Source organism: Solanum tuberosum, unplaced genomic scaffold (assembly GCF_000226075.1).
Source record: "Solanum tuberosum cultivar DM 1-3 516 R44 unplaced genomic scaffold, SolTub_3.0 scf00060, whole genome shotgun sequence".
NCBI classification, from domain to species: Eukaryota; Viridiplantae; Streptophyta; class Magnoliopsida; order Solanales; family Solanaceae; genus Solanum; species Solanum tuberosum.
In genome coordinates this window covers 728337-755185 of record NW_006238985.1, presented here as the reverse complement: position 1 = coordinate 755185, position 26849 = coordinate 728337, and the positions used below count along the sequence as shown (strand labels likewise).

Genomic DNA, 26849 nt, shown 5'->3' with positions numbered 1-26849 from the left:
ACTTTGGCCGAAATTGTTGTTACGATACCAAACTTTATGAAGGACCTTTTACCCCTGCACTATTTAATAGTGTATTTTTAAAGGTATATATGTGCCTACTTGGACATCATAAATATTGCATAATTGTAAATACCCAACATGTCCCAACATGGGGCACATATATATCTTTAAAAATACACTATTAAATAGTGCAGGGGTAAAAGGTCCTTCATAAAGTTTGGTATCGTAACAACAATTTCGGCCAAAGTTGGAGTATTTTTCAGACCCTTTTCCCTTTTTTTTTTACTTTGAAAAGAATTAATTTTTATAAGGATAAAATGAAAATTAATTAATTAATTAATTCTATATTGATTTTATAAATTAACAAGTAATTTGAACATACATTTTAATAACGCGAATATGAGTATATTTTGCGTTGAAATCAGAGAAATAAGTGTAGTGCGCACCCCGTTAATTGAAACAACTTTAGTATGTGAACATTGAAGAACTTAAAAAATTGCAATTAGAATGAGGAGGAGCATAGACTAGAAAGTTGTACAAACAGTGTAATTGTAATATAATATAAGTCACATGAGTTATGTGTACAAAAAAAACTAATAAGAAAAACATCTAAGCCCTAAGGTATGAACTTTGAAATAACTACCAATAGTATATGTTACTATCCAATAATAAACAATTATACATGCCAAACACACTCGACAAAGTGTCAACTTCTGAAAATAATTTTTTATTCTAAGATATTAATTATTGGAAACAAGTTTCTGTCAATTGTTTGTAAACTGTCTATAGCATAGTTATGACTTATGATAACTTTTTGCAACGCAACAACACTTTCAAATTGGAGTTTCAAAGTTCGAATAACAACTCAAAGAAAAATAATGAAAGAATTATATTTGATTTTCTTTTTGTGATAGGAATGAACAAGGAAGAACAACATTATTGAGAAGAAGATATTTTTGCCATATTGGACTGCATGGGTGGACTGTCATGTCAGCTCTAATGACAAAGATAACGTTTTAAGGGTATTTGTTGTCCAAAACATAGACGACAAGGGTAGATTTGATCCCAAACATAATTAAAGGATATAATGAGCTATTTCGAATAGTTCGAGGGTAATTTTGACCCTTTTCCGTTTACTTAGTTAACTCTTTTGCTTTTACAAAGTTTCAGTTTCAAATCTCAACGAAGGCAAGGTAATTTCTTTCTATAATAGATGGATTTCTCTAATATCTCTGCTCATTACTACATCAAAAATAGTTTTTAGTGGCTAAGTATATGTTTTTAGCAGTTATTAGTACTCTTGTAAATGTCCATAAAGCTTATAATTAATGATTTTGAATCCAATGGCAATTAACTAATATAGGTAAATGTTTTAACACTCTTCATTAATATGTTAATTTATTACCGCTAAAAACTGTTTTTATCGTAGTGGCTATGAAAGATAACATGTATCTAATGATATACTTAATCGAGGTGTGTGCAAACTATCTCAAAGAATACAACTTATATATAAAAAAACTAACAACCTTTTTCATTGTTATTAAATAACTAGAAAATCCCTTAATTCTATTTGATTAAACAACCAAGAAAATATATCGATTTCCCATTAGTGCATAATCCAAGTCATTAGCCTATTTATATAAAGCCAGAAAAAGAAAATACTAGCTTCTCATATACAATAATTCTCTTTCTCTCTCTCTCTCTTGCACACACATATTTCTCCTGCTTCTCCTCATCCTCAAGTGTCAAGATGGAAACTCTTCCTTTCATCATTGGAATCATAGGTAATATATAATATTTCATCTCAAATATATATTCACTGATTTGATATATACTTTTTAGTGCTGAAATGTGTTATTTTTCTCCAATTTCAGGCAACATCATTTCAGTTCTCATGTTTCTTGCACCGGTGTAAGTAATTAATTAGGGCTCATTTGGTTGGGAACAAGTTATTTCAGGATTAATTATGCCGGATTAGCTATCTTGGGATAACTTATCCCATCACAATGGTATAAAATGATGTGATAAGTTATCTCTAACTTGACAATCAAACAAGACTCCAAAATTTTATCCCTGAATTATTTTTTCTATCTCACTAAATGAATTCTTAGTTATAACTTATAATATAAGTTAAAATTGTTAAATTTTTATTTTTAATTTGCAGAGGGACATTCAGAAGAATAGTACAGAATAAATCAACAGAGGATTTTGATAGCCTTCCATACATTTGTACATTGCTTAATTCATCTTTGTGGACTTACTATGGAATTATTAAGCCAGGCAGCTACCTTGTCTCTACTGTCAATGGCTTTGGAGTCATCGTTGAGACTATCTACATTGCTTTGTTCCTCAAATTTGCTGATAAAAAAATGAGAGTGAGTAATACTTTAATTAATCACATAGTATAGTGCACTTAAGAAACTGAATTATTGCATCATGGGTCCGGAGTCAGAATTTGAAGTCGATCTCTATAGGTTCGAATTTTTTAGCCTTTCTGAGTTATTGCATTCTAAATTTTGTATATATAAATGATTACTTTTGAGTTTATTTTGGAAGAATTGACATGTTTTTTTGTTTTTTTTACAAAAACAAATGTGACTATTTGGATTTTATTTTGGAAGAGCTTCTTTTGTTAGCTAGGTTAAGGTTAAGGTCGAGGGTAGGGGTGAAAAAATGAAATTTTGAAATTGAAAATATTTTAAAAAACAAACTTAAAATTGGAAAATGTTTTCCTTAAGTTGGAAGAGAGTTTTGGAAAATGTTTTCCTTAAGTTTTGAAGGGAAGTCATTTTCCTTAAATTTGAGGAAAATGAGTTGATTTGGAAAACATTTAACCCAACCAAACATGAGAAAATTGGAAAATGTTTCCTTCATACCAAACACACCCTATAGAGAAGTTGTTTTCAAATTGTGCGGTAATGATGCACCTGAGGGGCTGTCAATGTGTACATCTTTTGTCCACACTACTGGACAAGAATGACCCAGCATACTTTATTATTAGCGAGAAAAATTAAGCACGAGGGATAATATTCCCAAAATATCATCAACTACTTTTTAAATTATTTTTGTGGTGAAAAAATTCACTAAAAAGTCGAAAACTCATAATTATAATTACTGAAAAACTAATGTTTTGCTGTCCTCTTTATACAGAAAAATACAGGCATCCTAGCTGGGATTCTGAATGTGGGGATTTTAGCAACGATTCTATTATTGGCGCAGTTCATTTTATATGGAGAGATGAGAATTAACATTATTGGTTTCCTGTCCACATGTTTAAACATCATCATGTATAGCTCCCCTCTTGGTGTTATGGTAATTTCCCAATTCTCCTAATTTTGTCAAATTATGGTCTAAACAAAATATATACATAAAATAATGAATCCAAAATTTAAATGTTATGGTCTATATATGTTACGTGCTAGAAATGTATGTACTTGATTCTTGCACATATATATTTTTATGAGATAATCTCTAGCAATTTTTGTGATGTACTTTAGTTATTTAAATACCACCAAGTAGTATGGTGATGATATGGATCAACTTTGACCTTTTTGAAAATGGTGAAATTCTAAATAATAAATGGTGTGCTAAATCTTTTGTAAGTCCTACATTATGCAAATTCGAATTAGTCAGACTATCTAAACGTGGAATACTGAATTTATAAAACATAAAAAAAGCTAATTCAGTTTCATGTGGGCTACCTTTTTTTAAAAATAAGTAACCCTTTCAATTTTTTTATTTTTTATTTTTGCAGAAAACAGTGGTGAGAAGTAAGAGTGTTGAGTTTATGCCATTTCTTCTCTCATTTTTCTTTTTCTTAAATGGTGGCGTTTGGACATTGTACGCCCTGCTTGTGAGTGATTGGTTTCTTGGAGTAAGTTCTATTCCTCATCAAAATATATTTTTATTTTTTCGTACAATTTTTTGATGACATATTCTCCAAACACTTTAAAACTGTTTAAAAATTATTTTAACATAAAAGAATTTGAAATAAGCCAATCCAAGTATATTTTGAATAAGGAACACGAATTTTTTTTTAAATTCAGAAGGATCACGCATAAAGCGGCAAGTGGCTTGAGACAAGTTTATGTAATCAATTTATAATTTAATTACCTGTAACAATATATTCATGACGCGCCCACTTCTAATTAAGAAACGAAGACTTCTCTTTTTAGCTACCTACAAGTTGGATTTATTATAATATTATTGTCTAGTATTACAAGTACTAATTAAGTCTTATTTAATTTACACACATATGCACGATAAATTTCTTTACACAAATCTTTTTAGTCTTATTTATGCACGTATGTACGATAAGTTTCTTTACACAATCTTTAGTTTTCAGATCCAATGATATTATTTTTTTCCCTGTCTTAATATATGTGATTTTGTTAAGAAAGAAAGAAAGATTTAAAAAAAATAAAATTGTGATCTAAAACAAGTGATGAATATTTGTGACTATAAATCGTCTCATTAAAAGTAAAGTTGACATTTATAAATTAAATTAGAAGTAAATATAGAAGATTATGTCACATAATTGGAACAGAGGGAGTTGTATCTAGTTCTTTTATCATGAAGAAATCAATTAATCAATCGCCATAAACACAAATATTTAGCAAATTTTTCAATAGAAGTATATATATATATGATCAATAGCCTAATGAAGTTGAATTACAAGTAATTATTAAGTGTATATAATATAATGTGATTTGACAAAAGGTACCAAATGGAATTGGATGGTTTCTTGGAGCAGTGCAGCTGGTTATATATGTAATTTACCGCAGCCCTAATTCATCTGTGGAAGATTTAGAACAAGGAGACCAAACGGAACGCTTGCTGCCACCTTCTTCCACCCCAACACTACAGTAAATATATACACCCAACGCAACAAGTACTATTTGTTTGTTATTTCATTTTAATCTGTTGCGAGTATTAGTGTGACGGTCTATGTTGTTCAGACTCTTCTAAACAAATCTATGGATGCGTGTTGAATCCTCTAAAAATAGTGTTTTTGAAGGATTTAACACAAATATGACAATATTTTTGAAGAGTCCAAACGACTTAGGTCACAGTTTCTTGATAGAGGTCGATATTTTGGGGGCATACCATATTCTTATCTTCTTTGAATGTTACATGTACTATTTCATTTGGTCTATGGAAATACTCTTGTTCATCTTCTTTGAAGTTTGAACCCAAAATTTCTAATTTTGTGTGAGAGGTTTTGGGTTTAAATTTGATCGCTCAGTCTTATTTTTTACTTTTACATATTTATCTACTTTAAATGGGTGATACCACTTATAAAAAAAATCCAATGAAATCAAACAAGGAACTTACATTTTTGCATTTCCCAAAATGAAAGATAACAACAAATATTTTCTCAAGCAAAAAGAGATATTTATATATTTTTGGCGATCCAATAATTTAAAATTTTATTTCCAGGACAACAATAATGGTCGCCCATAAAGTAATTGCTTTTTACGGTCCTATTTCTTAAAGATGTGGCAGATATGAATTTTCATTTGTTTCGATTTGTTTGCTTTAATATGAGTATATTAAGGATTAAATTAATTAATTCAATGTGAATTTGGATATATATATATATATTATGATTGTTAATTTTTTTTTAAATAATATAAATTATGATAAATAATTTTTTTAATTAACTGTTCGTACAATAATTAAGTCAGCCAAATTAAAAAGAAGAAGTAGTAAGTAGTATTATTGTGGACCAGGAAGAATAGGTGGAATTGTCAGAAAGAGAAATCGGAAAGAATCAAAAGATCTATAAATAAAATAGAAGAGAAGAAATTGTGAATACCACATTTCAGTTGTTAGATTTGACAACATTTTAATAAAGAGTTACCATTAAACCAAAAATGATCTTTTAACGATGATTAATTAATAATTATAATTTAATTGTTACTGAATATATATTTTTAAAGTCCATTATTAGTGTCAATTACATTTTAGCACTATTCTTAATAAATTTCATTAAAGCTTATAACAATATTAAAATCAATGACAATTAATAAATACCGATAAAATTTCAACTTTCGTTGTTTTTTTGGAGCTAAAAAAACTACGACAGACACAGTACAACAACAGCTTAAAACATGTACAATTCAACATTGAAACCAAAAGAATGTCATTTCCAGAATTTATTAAGGACCGAACGTACATATATCATGGCCCAAATAAAACCATATAATTTGAGATAGTACTTTATACATTATAAATTTAATCAACTCGTTTGCTTTCAAGAGAAACAACTCGTCCACTGCACCATATTTGTAGATGGTATATATACAATTCTCATTCTCTGTCTGATCACACACACCCAGACACACACATTTGTGCTCCTCTTCCTAAAGGGTCAAGATGGAAAATCTTCCTTTCATCATTGGATTCTTAGGTATTACTATTTCATCTTAAATCATTCACAGCACTTTGAGATTTACTTTTTTACCAAAAAAGAACCATTTTGGGATTAACATCTTTAGTCAATTTTCTCTTAATACAAATGTTGTTAATTATTTTATTTTTTTTGCTGAATTGTGCTTCTTCTTTAATTTTTTGGTAGGTAACATCTTTTCAGGTCTCGTGTTTCTTTCCCCAGTGTAAGTAATTTAAAAGACCCAAAAAAAATTCAACTTATGAGTATTATTTAGTTAAAATTGTTAATTCTTTATGTTTATGGCTCTGATCCCTTTTGTAATGAACTTTTAATTTGTGGAAAATGTGCAGAGGGACATTTAATAGAATAGTAAAGAATGGATCAACAGAGGATTTTGATAGCCTTCCGTACATTTGTACATTGCTTAACTCATCATTGTGGACTTACTATGGAATTATTAAGCCAGGCAGCTACCTTGTCTCTACTGTCAATGGCTTTGGAGTCATTGTTGAGACTATCTACATTGCTTTGTTCCTTCAATTTGCTCATCCAAAAATGAGAGTGAGTAATCTAATTAATATCATAGTACACTTGGAAACTGAATTGTTGCATTATTCGTCCATTTGATTCTGAATTGATAATTCGTACATGTTAAATGATTTTTCAAGACATAAGTATTTCAACCAAAATTACTGGGTGCAATTTATGTAAAATATAGCCATCTTGACAGATCTATATGTTTAAGTGATCTTATAATTTATTTTTTCTAAAGATGCATTTTGATTAGAGAATGATTATTATTGAGTTTATTTTTGGGAAAATTGCTATACTTTTTTATTTTTTTGGTACAAAACAAATGCAAGAATTTGGATTATGTTTTGGAAGAGCTGTTTTGAGAAAAAACTTATTCGCATATGATATTTACTAAAAATCAATAAATACACGTCATGTATTTGTAGATAAACTCGTTGCACTTAATTATGATCAATTTATATGCAATTTCATCTTGTTAAATTACTTATATTTATAATAAATTTTTATAGTTTGATGTGAACACTCAATATAATTAAATATTTACCCTGCTTTTGTTAGTTGAATAGTAATTTGGAACTTTTTTAAAAAAAAAAAAACTATTTGAGGCTTTCATGTAGGTGGAATTACGAACTCTATTAGAACTGACACTCAAATATGTGGTTCTTCGTAATAATAATTAGTAACTAGTATAGGGTCCAACTAAAAAGCAAATAAAGTTTATTGAAGAGAAAATTTTGTGGCAGCAGAAAAATATTTTGAAGTTCTTTCCAATGAACTATAGTTAGGCAACTAGGCTGTCGGTCCTGTTATTTTGTGTCCATACAAACTGGAATTTTTAATTCTGTTCTAGACATAACATTCAAAAATTTCATAAAAGAAAAATAATTTATACATGCACATATTTTTGGAAAATTTTATATTATACAGCTACACAAAAGATAACAAGTGAATCGTTCGATAGAGATATATATACACTTAGAAGAATGATGAAATATTACATTACAAGAATCAATTTAAAAAAGTCAAGATCTTCTAATCTTGATAGTGCTCTAAAAATGTTTCCTCTCAGAGATGGTTAAAAAATAAATTAAAAGAAGTTTTATGTTTGAATTAGAGACACATTCTTATATAATTCTTTAAATATTTTTTCAGGTTTTAACTCGTACTTTTTTATTAACTTTCCTTTATAACAACTATATATATATACAAACTCATGTCTCCTTTTTTTTTCTTTTCCTTTTTACAGAATAAGACAGCCAGCCTAGCTGGGGTTCTGAATTTGGGGATTTTAGGAACAATTCTATTATTGGGACAGTTACTTTTACATGGTCAAATGAGAATTAACGTAATTGGTTTCCTTACCGCAGGTTTAACCATCATCATGTATAGCTCCCCTTTTGGTGTTGTGGTAATTTGCCTATTTAATCTTCATGTGTTATGATTTAATTTGGAAAGTAATTAATTACTGAAAGGTTTATCTAATTTAATTTATATTTGAATCTTTTTTTGGATGACTCATAATTATTTATTTTAACAGAAAACAGTGGTGACAACGAAGAGTGTAGAGTATATGCCATTTTTTCTATCGTTTTTCCTTTTCTTAAATGGTGGCGTTTGGACTTTGTACGCCCTGCTTGTGGGTGACTGGTTTGTTGGAGTAAGTTTTCTATCATCAATATTCAATACTCATCATTTATTAGTAGACAAAAAATCTGATGATATGTATAGTTTGCAATCTACATCACGTTTCTGCACGCCAAGTAATTAATGTAAGCATTTATGAGCTGGGATCAATGCAAGTACTATACATGTCATTACTTGACATCGATAAAATGCTAATCTTCTTAATTTTCTATATGTTAAATAGAGTCATAGATTATTACTTTCCAATCTAACAACAACCTATTATTAATCCAACTAGGTAAGGATTATAAGTGAATCATATTTTTAAATTTTTCATTAGAGTTTCAGGTTAGGAACAAATGGACTTTCTATATATAGGACCATTTTTATTATAACATGATGAATTATCTCTATTTTAGTAACTTTGCCCAAGTTACTCGAGATTCTCAATTATTATGTTTTGTCACGTTAGGAATATCATGAAAAAATATAGTAAAGTGTTAGTCAAAAATTTTATCGTTTGATTCTAAATAAAGAAACTATTATAATTAAGAGTGGACACAGAGAGTAAAATTTAAGGCTAGAAATAAAAAGATACGGGACAACTATTTCTGTTTATTTCCTTTTTATAAAAAAATAAAATTGTTAAAATGTAGCAAGCAAGAATCAAATCAAGGACCTTAGGCTCTTAAATGAGAGCGCTTACCGTTGAACCACAAGCCTTTGTTATGTTTAAGGGTGTTCATTTATTAATATATCGACATAATAAAGAATATTTTATCTATATGCACCATCTAATTTTCCGGCAAATGGTATTCGACTGACCACCCTTAGTTCCGCCCCTGTACAGTAGTCAAATTTGATGATTTTAGTCCTAATTAAGTTTAATGACTGCTTAACTATATATATGATGCAATATTGTCACAAATCACAATAGGTATCAAATGGGACGGGATGCTTTCTGGGAGCAGTGCAGCTGATTATTTACGTCATTTACCGGAACCCTAATTCATCAAAACAATTAGAGGACCAAACGGAGTGCCTGCTACCACATTCTTCCAGCTAAAACTCAAGAGTAAAAACATAAGGTTAATTATTTTATGTTGAAGCAAAGAGATGTTGATTGTTGAACAACTCTATTGCTAGCTGTTACATGAAATGAAAATCATGTGTGCTAATTATATTATATCTTTTGGTTATGCATTAGTTAATTAATGTTTTCAAAAATTTGGAAAATGAGTATTTATTTGTATGTCATTTGAGTATAATGTGAGTTTTAGTGTCACGGCCACGAGGCACCTCATTAAGATTAGTATCTTTTTGATATAACATTTTTCTTATCTACAGTACTCCACTTTAAAGATAACATATTCTATACAAAATCTAATCGAAAATCAACTCAAATTATTAATTGAGTGAAATGAAAAAAGAACTTGACTAATAATTTGGTTTGATTTGATTTAGTATTGAGAAAAAAAATTCTAACTATATTTAGGTTGGTTTGATTTTAATTAAAAAAAAGTCAACCTAAGTATAAAGTTTATTTTATACATAAGATTATATACTTTGATATAATTTTTAAATATTTTTTATACTTTTTCATAATTTTTATCTTTTAACATATTACAGTTCTATTCATTGCCAAAAAGGTTGAAAAGAGGGCCCCTCACACCATTATGTTCTCGTTGAGTGATTCACTAACACTATTATTTTTTATACCGATATACTATTGTTTCTTGTTTTTTAGAAATTAAATTATGTTTTCTTTACTTATTTTAATATTTCTTTTTTTGAAAACATGCTTTAAACTAATGTAAAACTAAAGAACAAATATTCAATATTATTGTCATTCTTTGGGTTGAATTATTATTTTGTGTTAGCATTAGTATTGATTAGATTTTGACTTGAGTTTTATCAGAGTTACTAATATTTATGGATCAAAATGCTAACTGGTTTCTTGGAGTAAGTTTTATTTTAACATCCTCATCTTATCTTTATATAAGTAGTAGAAAATAAAAGATATCATGATCAAATTAATTGTATCGTCCCCATCCTCCAACACATCTCATCTCCAGCATCTCACACCCCTACCTTTCTACCCTAATCTTTTATAATATTTGTATAAATTAAAAATAAATATTTTTTACTAACTTACCAAACAAACAAAAAAAATAAAAACTCATATTTTCTTAGAAAACATATTTCAAAACCTTTGTACCAAACACAGTCTAGGCCACTTGTAATTGAAAAAAGAAGACTTCTCTTTTCAGCTACCTACTGGCTACAAGTTGGATTTATTATAATATGGTCTTATAGTATTTTTGTAAATAATTACAAGTACTTAATCTTATTTTCATACGTACATATACACAATATATTTTTCAGGATTCAACTATATTAATTACTAGACACAATTTGGTATCACAAAATAGTTCAATCAATCAACAATGCCTTAAACACGAATATTTGGCTAATATACATGGATAACCTAATTATGTTTAATTACTAGTAATTAACAACATATAATGTGATTTCGTAAAGGTACCAAATTTTATGCGATGGTTTCTGGGAGCAATGCAGCTGGCTATATATGTCATTTACCACAACCCTAATTCATCAAACTTGAAAAAAAATATTTTTTTGCAAAGTGAAAAATGATATGAAAATTTAACATTACAGTATAGTTATATGTTGAAACAATGTGATGACGAACAACCCTATTGATGCTAGCTGTTAATGTTTTTCAAGAATTTGAAAACATGAGTATTTGTATGTAAAATATGCTGCGAGTTTTAGTGTCACGGCTACCTCATAAAGGTTTGTACTTTGTATTATTTATAATATAAGGTAGCATGTATTATTTCATTTGGTCTAAATTGACATGTACAAAGTCATCAACTGCCCAAATTGACATGTCTGGGCCAATTACAATATGCAAACTTAGCTTGTCACATTGACTTTGTAATAATCTTGATCAAAGTCTTGCAAAAAAAAGTTTATCTACATTTGGACTGTCGACGTACCCCTACAACTATAATTAATTAAAGGTGTTGCACATTATCTCTACGAGATTATTGAAAATTTGAGAGAAGGCATCCATAACTTTCTGGAGGCATTTCACCAGAAGAGAGATTAATCAAAAGTCTTCCTCAATCTTACGTGTTATATAAAACAATCTTCCTTTTTATAGATGAATAATGATGATAAACAAGTCTTTCGCATGCATATCAAGAAGAATTCATCATTCTTCCGTGATGAGCTGAAAGTCTTCAAAACCTTAGTATTTATGATCAAAGCATTGTTCCGCATTCATTATTAAGTTCAAGTGTTCAACTAATAAGTTTATCAAATTGCTCATGTATGAATTTTTTTTTTGGACAAATTACTTTACTACACTCCTTTACTTACCTTAATATCCATTTATCCCTACTTATTTAAAAAAAATTCAGAAATCCCTTATTTACCTATGTATCCCGCATGTATCCCGTGCACAACGCTATGTATCCCGCTATGTGGAATGTATCAAACCTAATGTATCCCGTGCACAACGCTATGTATCCCGCTATGTGGAATGTATCAAACCTAATGTATCCCGTGCACAACGCTATGTATCCCGCTATGTGGAATGTATCAAACCTAATGTATCCCGTGCACAACGCTATGTATCCCGCTATGTGGAATGTATCAAACCTAATGTATCCCGTGCACAACGCTATGTATCCCGCTATGTGGAATGTATCAAACCTAATGTATCCCGTGCACAACGCTATGTATCCCGCTATGTGGAATGTATCAAACCTAATGTATCCCGTGCACAACGCTATGTATCCCGCTATGTGGAATGTATCAAACCTAATGTATCCCGTGCACAACGCTATGTATCCCGCTATGTGGAATGTATCAAACCTAATGTATCCCGTGCACAACGCTATGTATCCCGCTATGTGGAATGTATCAAACCTAATGTATCCCGTGCACAACGCTATGTATCCCGCTATGTGGAATGTATCAAACCTAATGTATCCCGTGCACAACGCTATGTATCCCGCTATGTGGAATGTATCAAACCTAATGTATCCCGTGCACAACGCTATGTATCCCGCAAACATCATTTTTAAGAGATTTTTGGTAAATAAAAAACTAGAAGGGATAGGATGTTGTTTAGTACTTATGATATGTGGTTCCTATAATTTATACTTTTTTTTTGTTCACCGCTCATGTATGGATAATGGGAGCAATTCCTTCCTTTGTTTGGAGTTGTAAAAAGCCCAATGACGCTGCTATGGACTAGCCCACTTGTCCAAAGACAGGGAAATGGTCCAATTGGTTTGGTCTCTCTATTCAATTTAATAAAGTTCTCCGGTTAGTTGCATCCAACCCAATGTATTTATCCTGATTGGACCCATAACCTAAACTATTTACCTGATTATATATTCAAATGATATTAAGGAGTAATTAAGTAGTGTTTTCACTAAAGCACTGCATATTCTCTTTGATACCATCACAGTATATATACTATGATAGTATCGAATAGTAAACGCGTATTAATAATTAAAAATAGATGGTATAAAAGTAAATAATAGCCGTTTGTAAATAGTTTTCCCTTTTGTTTCTATCCAACAGAATTAAGTTGATTTTGGCCGTTATAAAATTAACATCAAATTGTTCTTTATTAATGTGTTGTGCTGTGGAACTGCACTTAATCAAAGTGCGTTAAAATCCCAATTTTATAATAGGTCATTTACAGTATCACGGATTTAAGTTCAATAATTAGGGAACAATTGTTGTCTAGTTTGTTATCCATTCTTTTCCTCTTCGAATATGTAAAATAACAAATATTTGCAATAACATATTTTATACTCAGTAACAATTTAACTTTAAAATATTTATTTTAATTTCATAAAAATAATCTATAATCACAATTTATTTTAGACCACAAATTTAAAAATCTTTGTCTACTATCAAGTCAAATTATTAGGACGGAGAGAGAGTATAAATAAAATAAGAGGAAACATGATAAAAGAGAAGAGGTAGATGATACAACATTCCCATTGCCACGAAGTGAGCACGTGTATGTAGGTATGTTTTGGTCCAAAATGATCGTGCCCGCCGCGCCTTATACACAAGAAAGACAATAGACAACACAAAAAAGAGTTGCTAATTTGAAGATTTCAACTCTTTTGAATCTTCTTTGGGCAGTTGTCACATTTTTATTCCAACCAAATATAATATATATAATATTGAAGAAAAAGAATGGAGGACAAATAAAGAGAGATAATAGGAGAATAGACGAGCATAGCACGCATCCAATTACCCATTTTTTCTACCTTCATTCTTAAGCTTTCCTTCACCCCACTTCCCCTTTTTTCTTCCCTTATCATAATTTAATAATAATCCATTTTGCTTTTTCCTACTTATACGCAATACCCCCTTTTTCTTCTTCTTCTTGTTTCATCTGTGGGTTGTTGAGTAAGTCAATTACATTTGGTTCATGTCACAAAACTTGTTTAGATTGTTGAAAAAATGGAGGGATTGATGGAAAAAGGGGTATTGGATGATATAATAGGGAGGTTATTAGAAGAGAAGGGAGGGAAACAAGTTCAGCTATCTGAGGCTGAGATCCGACAGCTTTGTGTTAATGCCAGACAGATTTTCCTCTCTCAGCCTAATCTCCTCAGGATTCGTGCCCCCGTTAGGATCTGTGGTATGTTTCCAATCTCATGCGCTTCTATACTTGATGAATTTTTTATATGTGATTGTTTGTCTTACCATCTATATTTGTTGTTGTATCATTGCTGAAAATTGAACCTGAGATCTATTCTATGATGATTAAGAAAAAGTTAAAAATGGATGTTTCTAATTCACTGTTTTGTTGTGACCGAGAAAGCTATATATTTGATTGAAAAGATTGATGTCCTTGTACAAAAATAAGATAGTATTTATTTGATTTAAACTTTTGCATATACAATGAGCAATTGAAGGTGAATTTTGGTTTATTACAGGATAAGTATTCATAGATAGATAGCTATGCAATGCTAGAGTTTGGTTATATAGACAAATTGTGGTTTACTATGTAGGAAAACTGATGTAACAAAATTGGGTAAATTTGACGTCTGAGATAGTAGACTTGCATTACCAAAATTCTAGTGTCTGTGAAATGTTTGATCATCTCTAATGGAGTAATTTTTGGAGGCCCTTTATCAGATTCTTGAAAAGTTTTGCTTGTGATAGAACAATTAGTTTCTAATGGGATGCCATAAATGTTGCTCGTCGTCAGCTGGTTAATGTTCTAGTGAATTTATTGTTTTCCTTTTCCATTCTTGCAGGTGACATACACGGGCAATTCCAAGACTTATTAAGACTTTTTGAATATGGAGGCTATCCTCCTTCAGCAAACTACCTTTTTCTTGGAGATTATGTTGATCGAGGCAAGCAGAGTTTAGAAACAATATGTTTGCTCTTGGCTTACAAAATAAGGTATCCCGACAAGATCTTCCTCCTTAGGGGGAACCATGAAGATGCGAAAATCAACAGGGTCTACGGATTTTATGATGAATGTAAACGGAGATTCAATGTTAGGCTATGGAAGATATTTACAGATTGCTTTAATTGCTTGCCTGTTGCTGCACTTATAGATGAAAAGATCCTTTGCATGCATGGTGGGATTTCGCCAGAGCTAAAAAGTTTGGACCTAATAAACGAAATTGAGCGGCCAGCTGAGATTCCAGATGGTGGCTTGTTGTGTGATCTGTTGTGGGCTGATCCTGATCCTAGAATTAAGGGTTGGTCAGATAGTGATCGAGGTGTTTCTTGTACTTTTGGACCTGACGTTGTTGCTGAATTTTTGGCTAAGAATGAGTTAGACCTCATCTGCCGGGGTCATCAGGTATACTATACTCTGGCCGGTCAAAACTAGAATTGCATTATCATTGTTAAGATACGGAAAAAAAGTCTTTTACAAATAGGTGGATGCTATTCAGGCATTTCTTGTGTCCACTTCTAAAAGATGCTCATACTACAGAATTTCATATGTTTCTCATGAAAAAATGTTCTGTTTTTTTTCTTCCAAATATTGGGGCAATTCAGAACGACAGTCATTGTTGAAGCACTTCAATAATGTTACTTCTGTAGTAGTTGCCAGCTTTGCTTCTAAGCCCTTAATATTTCAATTTGCTTAAGTTTTATGTTTGCCCATTATGTATTTTGATCGTAAAATTTTGTTTTAGGTGGTGGAGGATGGATATGAATTCTTTGCTAAGCGAAGACTTGTGACTCTATTTTCTGCTCCCAATTATGGTGGAGAATTTGATAATGCAGGTGCCTTGTTAAGCGTTGATGAGCAACTTGTATGCTCCTTTGAAATATTGAAACCGGTATTATCTAGCAGTTCAAAGTTGCCCCTTAAGAAGGTATGATAATCTTGCATATATTTTTTCAAGTTACCACTTACCTTTGTGATTTCGACATGAAAGAGTTTGTATTGGTCATGGTGGCTCAAGGGTAAGGCCAATAAGAATTTGCTTTAGGCCTCCAACAGTTAAAAGACCCCAAATAATAAACTCTTGAGTGGTAAAGTTCTAAATATCACACAAAGTTCTATTGTCATTTAACTAAAAACTTAAAAAAATTTGAATAAAAGTTCTAAAATATCAAACAAAGTTCTAAAGTCATTTAACTAAAAGCCTTAATGCATTCTAATGTCACTATACAAGAAAATTATAATTCCTCATATTAAAAAACTTGGAAGTGGTTTATTTCTATATAAGATGTAATTTTTCTAATTGTCATAAATATAATGTTTCATTTTTTTTAGATTTTAGTTTGAGGAGTTTAAATAGGTGAGAAAATAAGGTTGCATTTGCATCTCTCATTAATTAGGATATATATCCTGTGGTTTTGATTCCCGTACATTTGTTGTCATTTTCCTTTGTAGAACAATTTAATAAAAATATTTATGTATCTTATTAAGTTTTAGTTTTAGGCCAATGATTGTGTTGAGCCGCCCCAGTCTTGGTAAGTTTTTGCAGTGAAGATTCTACGAGATATCTTACGGTTCTTTTCTTTGATTTGAACAGCCACCCAAGGCTGGAGGGATGTGATACAGTAGAAAGTGTACATGGAGATTTATCCAGTATATAGTGAAGAATGGCAAGCACTCCTCTTTATATTTTGTTGTTATTGACACAAGCCATCCTTTCCAAATACCTTTTTCGGCTTTGGAAACTGTGGATAGGCCAAGGGTATTATTACAACTAAAGGAAAAAAGAATTCTGTAAATCAGCAACATAACGTATCCTCAGAAAAACGTAAGATGTTTCAGTTGTTTAATTTAGACACCTTTTGTTTATTTCTTGTATTTACTAGCACTAAGAAATTTGATAATTGTTGATCGTGAATGAGTTGCTATTTCTTACCATTCAATAGTTTACAAAATACTGTAAACTTACCAGTTTTATGAATCATTTGTTTTAATGGTAACACAACCATTTTGTAAAATTCTGTGAACTTACCAGTTTTATGAATCATTTGTTTTATTGGTAACACAACCATTTTGTAATTGCAATATAATGATTACTTGATGATGAAAATGCTACCCTCATGCCCTTAGCTACGTCAGTACGTCACATGCCTCTCTCTTTGAGTGAAACAAAAATTATAATTTTGCCGTAATAATTATACCCCTAAAAATACGCTTCAAATAAGTTCATTATATTTTACCAGTATATCAAATATAGAAATTTAGTATCAGCAAAATATAATTGCTTTCTTTTACAGTCTTTGAACAAGGGTGGATTCATGTTTGATTGACGACTATATTCATATTCATGACATAGTTGTCAAAAAGCCAACTGGTAACTGGAAAGATGAACGATTTTAAATCTATCAAAAACTTCCTCAAAATTTAACCGTTCATTCTTAATTAAAAGCTGATTTAATAGTAGTGTTTTGGTAATTAACAGAAAAAAATATCCATTAACAATCCCTAAATCTGCGTAAAATGATGTGGTTATTCCATCACTTCAAAAAACCAAGTGTAAATTCAAGCACTGCAACTGATCTTTTTCTGTAATCGGACTCGTGCCTGCACTTTCAACTTGATTCTATCACAAGGCAACTGAAACGGCTTATAGATTCCAGCGGTTTTCATGTTATCGAACTTGCCTTTAAAGTCAAGACCAATATGGTTTCTGAGAATGGCACCATATGTAACAAGATAAAAGAGGTAGAGAGAGAGAGAGGCAGCGACATCAGAGTTGCACCAAAAAATTTCTTCACTGGTCCACACTTGAAGTACAATAACAATTAAATCTGTATTCATTGCTAATTTCATCAGGGAGTATAATAACAAGATTAAATTCCTCCTTTTAGTAAGGAGTTAGTTATCATCTTTAACTTCCCTTTAGGCTTCCTAATGTTGTAGGAGATCTTGGACTCCCCCTTCCTTCTAATTTCTTGGCAGTACGTTGGAGGGCCGCTAGTTTCTGGCGTTGCCTATGGCTTTTCCTTTGACTGCATGGTAAACGTAAATGACAGTGATGAGGTATGATATCACAAGTGTACAGACATTAACAAACTTTCAAATGCATGATGATCACTCTAACAGAGTAAGAATCAGAGTCCACGTGATTATACGGCTCTTAGTAACAACTAGCATTCTAAGACTACAACAGTGTGCGAGAGAGTCCACGAAGCTCAAAATTAGACTGTCTTTAGTTATCTTTTCTTTTTATTCTGAAGGAATTTAAAAAATAACTACTAAATAGGAGTTGACTCACCTGGTAAATAGAAGTCCTGCTGTAAGAACCATGCCTCCTACAGCCCAAGATATTCTCTCTTTAAATGTCATGTCCTCCAGCCATTGCTTGAAATCTTCCACTAAACCAGAACTGTCAGCTTTCTCTTGCACCTTGGATCGTGAAGTCTGCCATGAATCGGCAATATAATCCACACTAGATTTTCCACCATAGCAAGAAACTTCTTCTGGATCATCAGACAAAGACTTCACAGAAAAACCTGCAACGCGGCAGAGCTCTGTCCCATTAGAGATCCATTCGGACGCTCTACCACACACAAAGTCGTTTACAGCACAGGGTGCTAGAACCTGACATGTAATTTATAATCAGATGTGAAATATGTCAATAACTGATAAGTACAAACATGACAAGAAACTAAAATTGATGTCGTAGGCATTGAGCTAATGAGCTCAACCAAAGGAGCAAAAAGCAGCTTCTTTGTATATGATCCAAAATACCAAATCAAAAATATCGAACAAAAGCTATTGTCTGGTGGATTTAGATACTCCATTGCTAAATAACTCATCTAAAAATTCTGTTAACAAACTTGAACTCTAAACAAACCTGTGTCTTAGCATCAACGGAGAAGTATGCGTTGGAGCAAGCTTGGTATACTTTGTCACAGAAAGAGGTGCACAAAACAGGGGGTCCAGCCTGCACACCAACACGTGGATCACAGATTGAACATTCTAACATCTCCCATAAGTGCAAGCACTCCTGGCTCGCTTCTCCAGTTGAAGCAAGCCTCCTAATGGACATAAAAGCAGGATGTGTCTGTGTTACATCACAGCAAGTTTTCCCACGAAATACCCTACAGAGGTTCAAATCTCTTGGTCCCTTTTTTACTTTTCTTGGAGGTTTTCCTTCATTTGAAAATCTAGGAAAGCGACCACCAGGTGAAATGCAAACTCCATTATCTTTACCTGTATTTGAATGATTCAGTAACTCATTGTAAGAAAAGAAGATATTAGAAATAAAAATCTTAATTGAGACCCATCAATGTTTTCTTTAAGATCTTCAAAATTAATACTCTTGACTTGTATTAATAATCAGATCATAATATCTTGAGCCCCCATTATCCAAGTAGTATGATTTCGCATTTCTTACAATCAGTTAAAACTTTGACAACATCACTACACAACAACTGTTCATCAATCTCAAGCTAGTTGGAGTTGGAGATACGAATCCTCACTATTCAAGTCCCTTCATTTAGAATCTGCTAAATTCAATACTTTATGCTCTCTTACAGGGGTAGTCACTACATTTTCTATTGGCATACATATATCTTTTTCATTATAGGTTGCACACAAATATCTAACAAGATTAAGCAACTCCTAACAAACCTAAATATGCATAATACATGAACTTAATCCCAATTACTTGGTACCACCTATATGAACTTTTTCCTTCCATTATTGCAATTTCTTTGCTACGTATTCTAAGAGATCATATGTTTTTCAAGACGATTTCTGCCCAGTGATTTTAGGTCTACCTATCTCATTTAATACATTCAGTAGCGATTTTTTACACCTAGGGTCCAGTGCATTCTGAAGTCGACATAGGAAATGACCAGCACCATCTCAAGTGACCTCTCTAATTTTACTTTCAAGTTTTCTTTTACAAGAGTTATCCTCTAGGTGTGACCCTTGCCACTGCTGTAGCACTTTCAAATTTAGTAGGTATCCTCCTATTGCATAATACTACAGTAGCACTTTCCCAGTTATATCTTCATCTAACATTCAATTTAGCTGAAACATGAAGCATAGCTATCTGAATTGTTGGCACTTACGCTCTACAATCCCGTATAGCTTCACTCATTTCACTCTAATTATGTTAAGAAAAACTTGTTGTGCATATATCAATCATACTTCTACTCATCCCAACACCCCTATCTCTAGAGTGCTTCTCCATAGGTCAAACTTTTGGTTGCTACCCTTGCTAGTTTCATCAGTTAACACAGTATTGTGCCACGGGTAAGTTGGACCATTATAACTAGGGTAAACAACTATGACACAATACAAATCTTTAGTGTAAAACCCACGGTTAAGGAAAAACTTCTTTATACCCTTTACACACCGTTCTCACACTAGTGACATCTCCTTCAAACATATCATTTATAGTGTATACATATTAATATGCTATGACACAATACAAATCATTGGTGTAAACCAGTGGTTAGGGAAAACTCCTTTATACCCTCTAATCTTTACCCACCGTTCTCACACTAGTGCAGAACTCTTTTTGGATTTTGCCTGCCCCTTAATTGTCCTGGAAGTGTTTGTATAGGAGTAGACATCTCCCTTTTTGTTGTAATTTTTGCCATTTAATAACTTATTAAAAAAAAGATATGTTAGGTGATGCTAACACATTCAGCCTCAACTTCATGCCAAAACAAACTTTCTTAGTATCTACAATACCATATGTGTAATCAATCTCTTAATGTGCACATATACTAATCAATCTCTTAATGTGCACATATACTTTTGGATCCATTACAACAAAAGGTCCTAAATATTTCCTCCGATGCTTCTGCAACAAGTATCTAACCTAAAAATAGGAAGTGTGGTTCATAGTTCCACTTAAAAGCAATCCAATTAGCTGATAATATAATCTCTAAGTTCTAACACCTGGAATGCACTGCATCGCGACCCCTCACTTTCCACCCAACATTTCTGGACTTCGCCACAATTACCATTACCCATCTTATTTTCTAGCATGCTGGAAAACTCCACCTCTATTTGATGAATTTGATCAGTTCTTGCATGCTGCTTCCTTGAACGTCATTATTTATTCACATGATCTAGGCCCATAATAACCCCCTACAAAAACTCCAAACACTAGGCACTTCTTTCTAATTCGCTAATAATAATATGAATTGCAACCTAAATTAGAACCGTATTAAGTTTGGTTTTGTAGATCACTATACTAGCTTGTCACATGTGAAAAGTTTGGCTATGTTAACATTCTGATCTATATGCAAAGGTGAAAACCAATGTCTAAACATATACTTTTTATTAGCCTAACATATTCACATACTAAATCAGATTACTGTAGGAAGCTTTTGCATCCTTACAAAACACTACATACACTAGATACATGAACAACTACAATAACAACATAGCCAGCGTAGTCTCACAAAGTAAGAGTGCACGATTAATAATAAAAAGAAAAAAACTACTAGTGAGAAGAGCGTCAAGATCTTTTCATCAAGAATAAAATTGCAGTCTACACACTGCTCAGTTGGTGACTAATCCACCAATATAAATTGGAAGTAAATACATCGAAAAATTAACGGGGTTATCGAATAATTCAAAATTCAGTATAGCTCGATCGGCAAAATTAACTGCCTAATTGCTAATAAAAAAAGGATTCCTTTACTACAATCGTTCATTTTATTTATCTGAGGTTTCGTTAGAGAGTATTGGATATTAAGTCAACGAAATAATTAACTCATTTTGCAGAAAATCAGGGGATTGTTTGAACCTAGGGCTTGACTTTTTGTTGCGTAGAAGCTAGAAAGATTAGGATTATGATACCTGAAACGTAGTGTAGTTGAAGGTGAAAAGATGTTGCCAGCAGCAGTACCAAAGTGAATTGCCCATTCAATTCCATTCTTCACTCCCCTTCTCTTCTCACTTCTTCCCTGCTTAGTTTTAATTTAACCACCTCTTTCTTCCTCCCTCTTTTTTTTTTCTTTTCTTTTTATATATATTTTCCTTCTTATTTTTATTGTTTAAAATTTATTGGAATTATGGCTTAGCAATAGGGGCATTTGTGTCTTTTGAGACGACTCAATTGATTTGGAGGATTGTCATATGATCCCCCGATGCCTTCTGAGTCGAACTTGTCGCATAAGGCTTGTCTAGAGTAATTTATATCCTCTATGTGGTTTGCACGCTTTTACATTGTGGGGGGTTTAGCCAATTTGCACATAGTGCTCATTCGAAGGGCAGAGACTGTGATAGAAATTGTAGCGGATGCAGGTTATCATGGAATTAAAAAAAATAGGGCACTTGTTAAGTTTAATAATTTTTTATGATAAAATTTGTAATATGGAATTAACTCGTAACTTTTAAATTGAGGATTCAAAAATTAATATTTAATGGAATTATGGGTTAGCACTTGGCAGTAGGAGGGTGACAAAAGAATATGAAAAATCGACTGAACCAACCGAATCGAACCGATTTATATTATTTTTTTAACAAAATCGTGGACTTTTATTGAAGTGCATAACTATCCCGAACAGTTGGGATGGTTATTTTAATATATGGAAAAAAAACCAAATTTTTTTAGAATCAAACTAAATAACCTTACATGTATATATATATATATTTTGTATATTAACAATATGTTAAATTTAATATATATAAATATGTTTTATAACATTTTTCAAATATAAATATAACTAATATATTCATGAATTTAATATAATCTGAATTATTTTTATAAATTTATATTTAATAAATTTTAAATGATTAACTAGGTCCTAGGCCTCTGGTGACTAGACGACTTTGGGTCTTTGCTCTTTAATTAGTCTTTACTTAATTAGGTTTAAAATTAAAAGATATTGTAATAGGAACTCTATGAAACAATACAACAAAACATAAGCAAACGCTCCTATTAAATATTTAAGATCAAACAATACGGTAATAAAGTTTTACATTCTTGTCTTCTTGGTGAAAATTAAAGTTTTTCTTCAAGAACATATTTACGAAAGAAATATTTCAATAGTAGTATATTTTGGAAAAAATTGTATGAAATAGCAAACTATTAATTCAAATTAAATGTTATAACCATAGTTTATTTTATGTGTAATTCGCAACAAATATCCCCTTTTTTTGTCATCTGATTCGGTATACAATTAGTCATTTTATACATTTCGGTATAAAATGTGTTTGTGTTTGTATAAATCAAGAGAAAAGTGTATATACAAATACAAATACATATATTTTCGTCCTATACACTTATAATTATACAAATACAGATTTTATTATACAAATTACAATGTATAAATGAATTTATACAAAACTGAACAATTTGTATAAAATTGGATGTATCTAGCAAATTATACAAATCAAAAGCTCCATACCAAACATAAAAATTTGTTATGGAGCGCAATTATGCAAACTATAGTTATAACATACAAATATGATTTTTATGTTTGCTATATATAAAAGTTGCTCTATATTTTGAGGTGATATTTTAAAAGTAAAAAAAATAAAAAATTAACCGTACCGATACCGAGGAGAAACCGATATGATTGAGATGATTTTAAAAAATCTAATTTTGATTATATATTATAAAATACCTGAAAAATTAGGATGTTATAATTTTTAAAAAATAACCAACGAACTATACCATTGACATCCATACTTAGCAGCAATAGGGGTACTTTTAAAAAATTGCTAGGAGAAGGATTTTTTTTTTCTACTGCAAAGTATAACTAAGGTTATACATAGAGCTGTCAAAACGGGTCAGCCCAGCCCTACCCGGCACAAGCCTCGCGGGCCAAAGAATTTGATGGGCTGGGGCGGGCCGGCCCTCTTTTTTTTTTACGTCAAATCAATGTCACAAACAGTAACATTGTTTCAATATTTCTAAAAAAAATCTAGCAATAAATATTTAAAGAAAACAATAATAATCTCTTAAGTAAATAATATCTGAAAAACAAACTAGTAAACTAAAGAACACTTCTGACTAAAACTTTAGTTAGCAATACATAATTACTTAAAGTATTTTGTTAAATGAAATCAAGAAACTAATTAATTGTTCAAGCCATAAAACATTCTATCAGGCATATCAGCTCCAAATATCAAAGTTGAGGGGTATATCAGACCCTTTTCCCTATATTCAAAACTAAATAATAAAGAAATTCATGAGGTAAGCTCCTTAGAAAAACTCCACAAACACTTATTTAGGTTTTCTAATTTTTTATTCTTATTTTTTTAATATTTATTTTAATTAAAATTAAATAATTTGGCTCATGGGCCGACCCCGGCTCGGCCCCGATCAAGACTCAAGGGCTAAGGGCCTAAAAGGGTTGGGATTATAAGCCCCGATTTTAAACGGGCTTGTAAAATTCTATCCCAACCCTACCCCAATAACGGATTGGATCGGCCCGGCCCCATGGACTAAGCCTTTTTTGACGGCTCTAGTTATACATAAGCTATTTGGAAATTAAGAATTCAGAAATTATATAAATAAACTTTTATTGGATTCCGCACCACTATGAATTGGATGCAAGTATATCTAAAAATATTACTTATGTAATCAAATTATTAATAGGCCAAACACATATATAGCCCCTCTAACTTGTCCACATTTTTCATTTTGACACTTTATCTTAGCTTTGTTCCATTTTAACCCTTAAACTCCATTTTTTATGTTCCATTTTAACACGAAATATTATTTTTATGATTTCTTTATTTTTATATATATTTTTCAATGGCAACTTCTTATTTTAAATTGACACGTGGCAGTTAATTTTAGTTAAAAAATTAAAATTAACAAAAAATAATTATTTTTAAAAAATAATAATTTCTTTTTAAGAGTGTTATGTATTTTTGTGTGAAAAATAACCGACGAAATTGTGTTGGTTTTCTTTCTTTAGAATCACCGACAACCTAATAAAGTCAGTCGAATTTTAACATTGTTTAGTAGTGTTATTAACAATGAACAAGAGTCTTTTTTTTAGTAGTGTTATTAACAAAGTCAGTCGAGTTTTTTTTAAGATGGGTTTTCTTTATTCGTATTGATTTATATTAAAAATTAAAAGTGAGTATTTGCATTAAATTTAGATAGCCTAGATGATAAGAAAAAATAAATAAGTAGTGTTATTTAATTAAATTAAAATGTTTAAAGAAAGAAAATCAAAGAACTTTCCGTCAATTTATTTTCATGCAAAAATACAGAGAAATATCAAAAATAATATTATTATTTGAAATTTTTTATGTTCGTTCGCGAATGTTTAATTTTTTTTACGAAAATTAACAGGCACACGTCTATTTTTTTAAAATAAGAAAATGCTATTGAAGAACATAAATAAAAACAAATCACAAAAAATAGTATAAGTGTTTAAATGGTACATAAAAAATGGAGTTTAAATGTTAAAATGGAACAAGGCTAAGTTGGAGTGCCAAAATGAAAAATGAGGACAAGTTTGAGGGGTTGTGTATGTGTTTGGCCTTATTAATAACGCAATAGCTCAATCGGCAAATCACTGCCTAATATGATTTATAGTCTGTTTGGTCAAGTTTTGAAATATTAAAAATATTTATTTTTAAAAATTAAAGTTTTAGGGAATTTTTTTAGGAAGAAATAAGTAATTTTTTGAATAATGAATAAAAATATATGAAAGTCTCTGTAAATGTATGTCTGTATTTATCGCCGTCTAATTTGGCCACTGAAAAATGACATCCTTTTAAGTCATCATTTTGTTTTATCCAAGTCAAGCATTCATATACCAATCATTTATCGGACGATTATAAAAAGAGTCTCAAGATGGATAATCATAATTTTTCAATTTTTCGATACTAGTTACTGTATAAATAAAATTTCAAATTTAACAAATTATCTTTTAACCTAAAAGGTTTACCCATAAACAAGCGGAAATCAAAACTTCAAAATAACACATCTCAAAAATCATTGTGCTTGATTTCCTCATGCCATGTTTTTTCAAACACATTTATAAGCATAAAATAATGTTTGATCATAGATTTTAAAAATATTTTTGGCAAATATTATTTGGGTGAAATTTCACCATGTGTTTGGTCATAGTATTTGAGAAATATATTTCACCTTTTTAAGAAATATGATTTATACCCATAAAATTTTAAAAACTATCAAAACTAACCATATGTTTGTATTACATAACACATGACTTTGTTACCCTGAGCCGATTGTTATCATTTTCATCAACAACCATATCATCACTTTCATATTTACGGAATATTCCACCACTACTTTGATGTTCACGTAAAAAATTATGTAAAACAATGCAAACAACTACTATAGAGGGTGTTCTTGTAAAAGATAAAAGTTTGATGTATAATTTGAATTATTAAAAGTTTTCAAATAATGAGATTTGGCCCAAATACTAGTTTTTTCTAGTATTTGGGAATTTGGGTTATTTGCCAAAAATATTTGCCAAATATTGATAAATTGTATGGACAAACACTATCTGTCAAAAAATTTCTCAAATTTTATTTGAAAAATCTATAGCCAACCCTAAATAGTTGCTTAGTTCCCAATATAGTGTAATAAAATAACAAACTATTAATTTCATCACAGATGACGGTTTTAATAACATTTCAAATATTAGCCAATTAGGAGAATTAGTTCTAACAACAGAAACTAAGGGGTAAAAATTAAAAATAATTCAGCAATTTCAACAAATAGCATTTTCTTTAACTATTCTACAATTCAACTCTTTCATTATTTTTTAATGTTTCATTACGTCAACTCAGATATTGAACGGTTAATATCGCTCGTCAATTTAGCAAAAT

The 26849-nt window shown here is 30.9% G+C and overlaps 4 protein-coding genes across 4 annotated transcripts; 3 read left to right on the top strand and 1 right to left on the bottom strand.

The window, feature by feature from the left end:
• Positions 1–1666: 1666 nt before the first annotated feature.
• Positions 1667–5177, top strand: LOC102584588 (bidirectional sugar transporter SWEET16-like). Its single transcript, XM_006344629.2, has 6 exons — positions 1667–1784; positions 1875–1911; positions 2165–2375; positions 3151–3312; positions 3755–3874; positions 4720–5177. Exons 1-6 carry the CDS (start codon positions 1751–1753, stop codon positions 4867–4869), a joined length of 714 nt encoding a protein of 237 aa, XP_006344691.1. The 5' UTR covers positions 1667–1750; the 3' UTR covers positions 4870–5177.
• A 989-nt stretch (positions 5178–6166) lies between these two features.
• LOC102584252 (bidirectional sugar transporter SWEET17-like) lies at positions 6167–9722 on the top strand. Its single transcript, XM_006344628.2, has 6 exons — positions 6167–6412; positions 6581–6617; positions 6745–6955; positions 8175–8336; positions 8466–8585; positions 9489–9722. Exons 1-6 carry the CDS (start codon positions 6379–6381, stop codon positions 9615–9617), a joined length of 693 nt encoding a protein of 230 aa, XP_006344690.1. The 5' UTR covers positions 6167–6378; the 3' UTR covers positions 9618–9722.
• Positions 9723–13728: 4006 nt separating this feature from the next.
• On the top strand, positions 13729–16972 carry LOC102583934 (serine/threonine-protein phosphatase PP1). The gene is made up of 4 exons (XM_006344627.2): positions 13729–14255; positions 14878–15437; positions 15778–15960; positions 16627–16972. The coding sequence occupies exons 1-4, from the start codon at positions 14075–14077 to the stop codon at positions 16648–16650; spliced, it is 948 nt and encodes a 315-aa protein (XP_006344689.1). The 5' UTR covers positions 13729–14074; the 3' UTR covers positions 16651–16972.
• An 827-nt stretch (positions 16973–17799) lies between these two features.
• On the bottom strand, positions 17800–22042 carry LOC102583600 (uncharacterized). The gene is made up of 4 exons (XM_006344626.2): positions 21882–22042; positions 18910–19268; positions 18328–18653; positions 17800–18061 (listed from the first exon to the last, which is right to left on the bottom strand). Exons 1-4 carry the CDS (start codon positions 21955–21957, stop codon positions 17941–17943), a joined length of 882 nt encoding a protein of 293 aa, XP_006344688.1. The 5' UTR covers positions 21958–22042; the 3' UTR covers positions 17800–17940.
• Positions 22043–26849: the final 4807 nt, after the last annotated feature.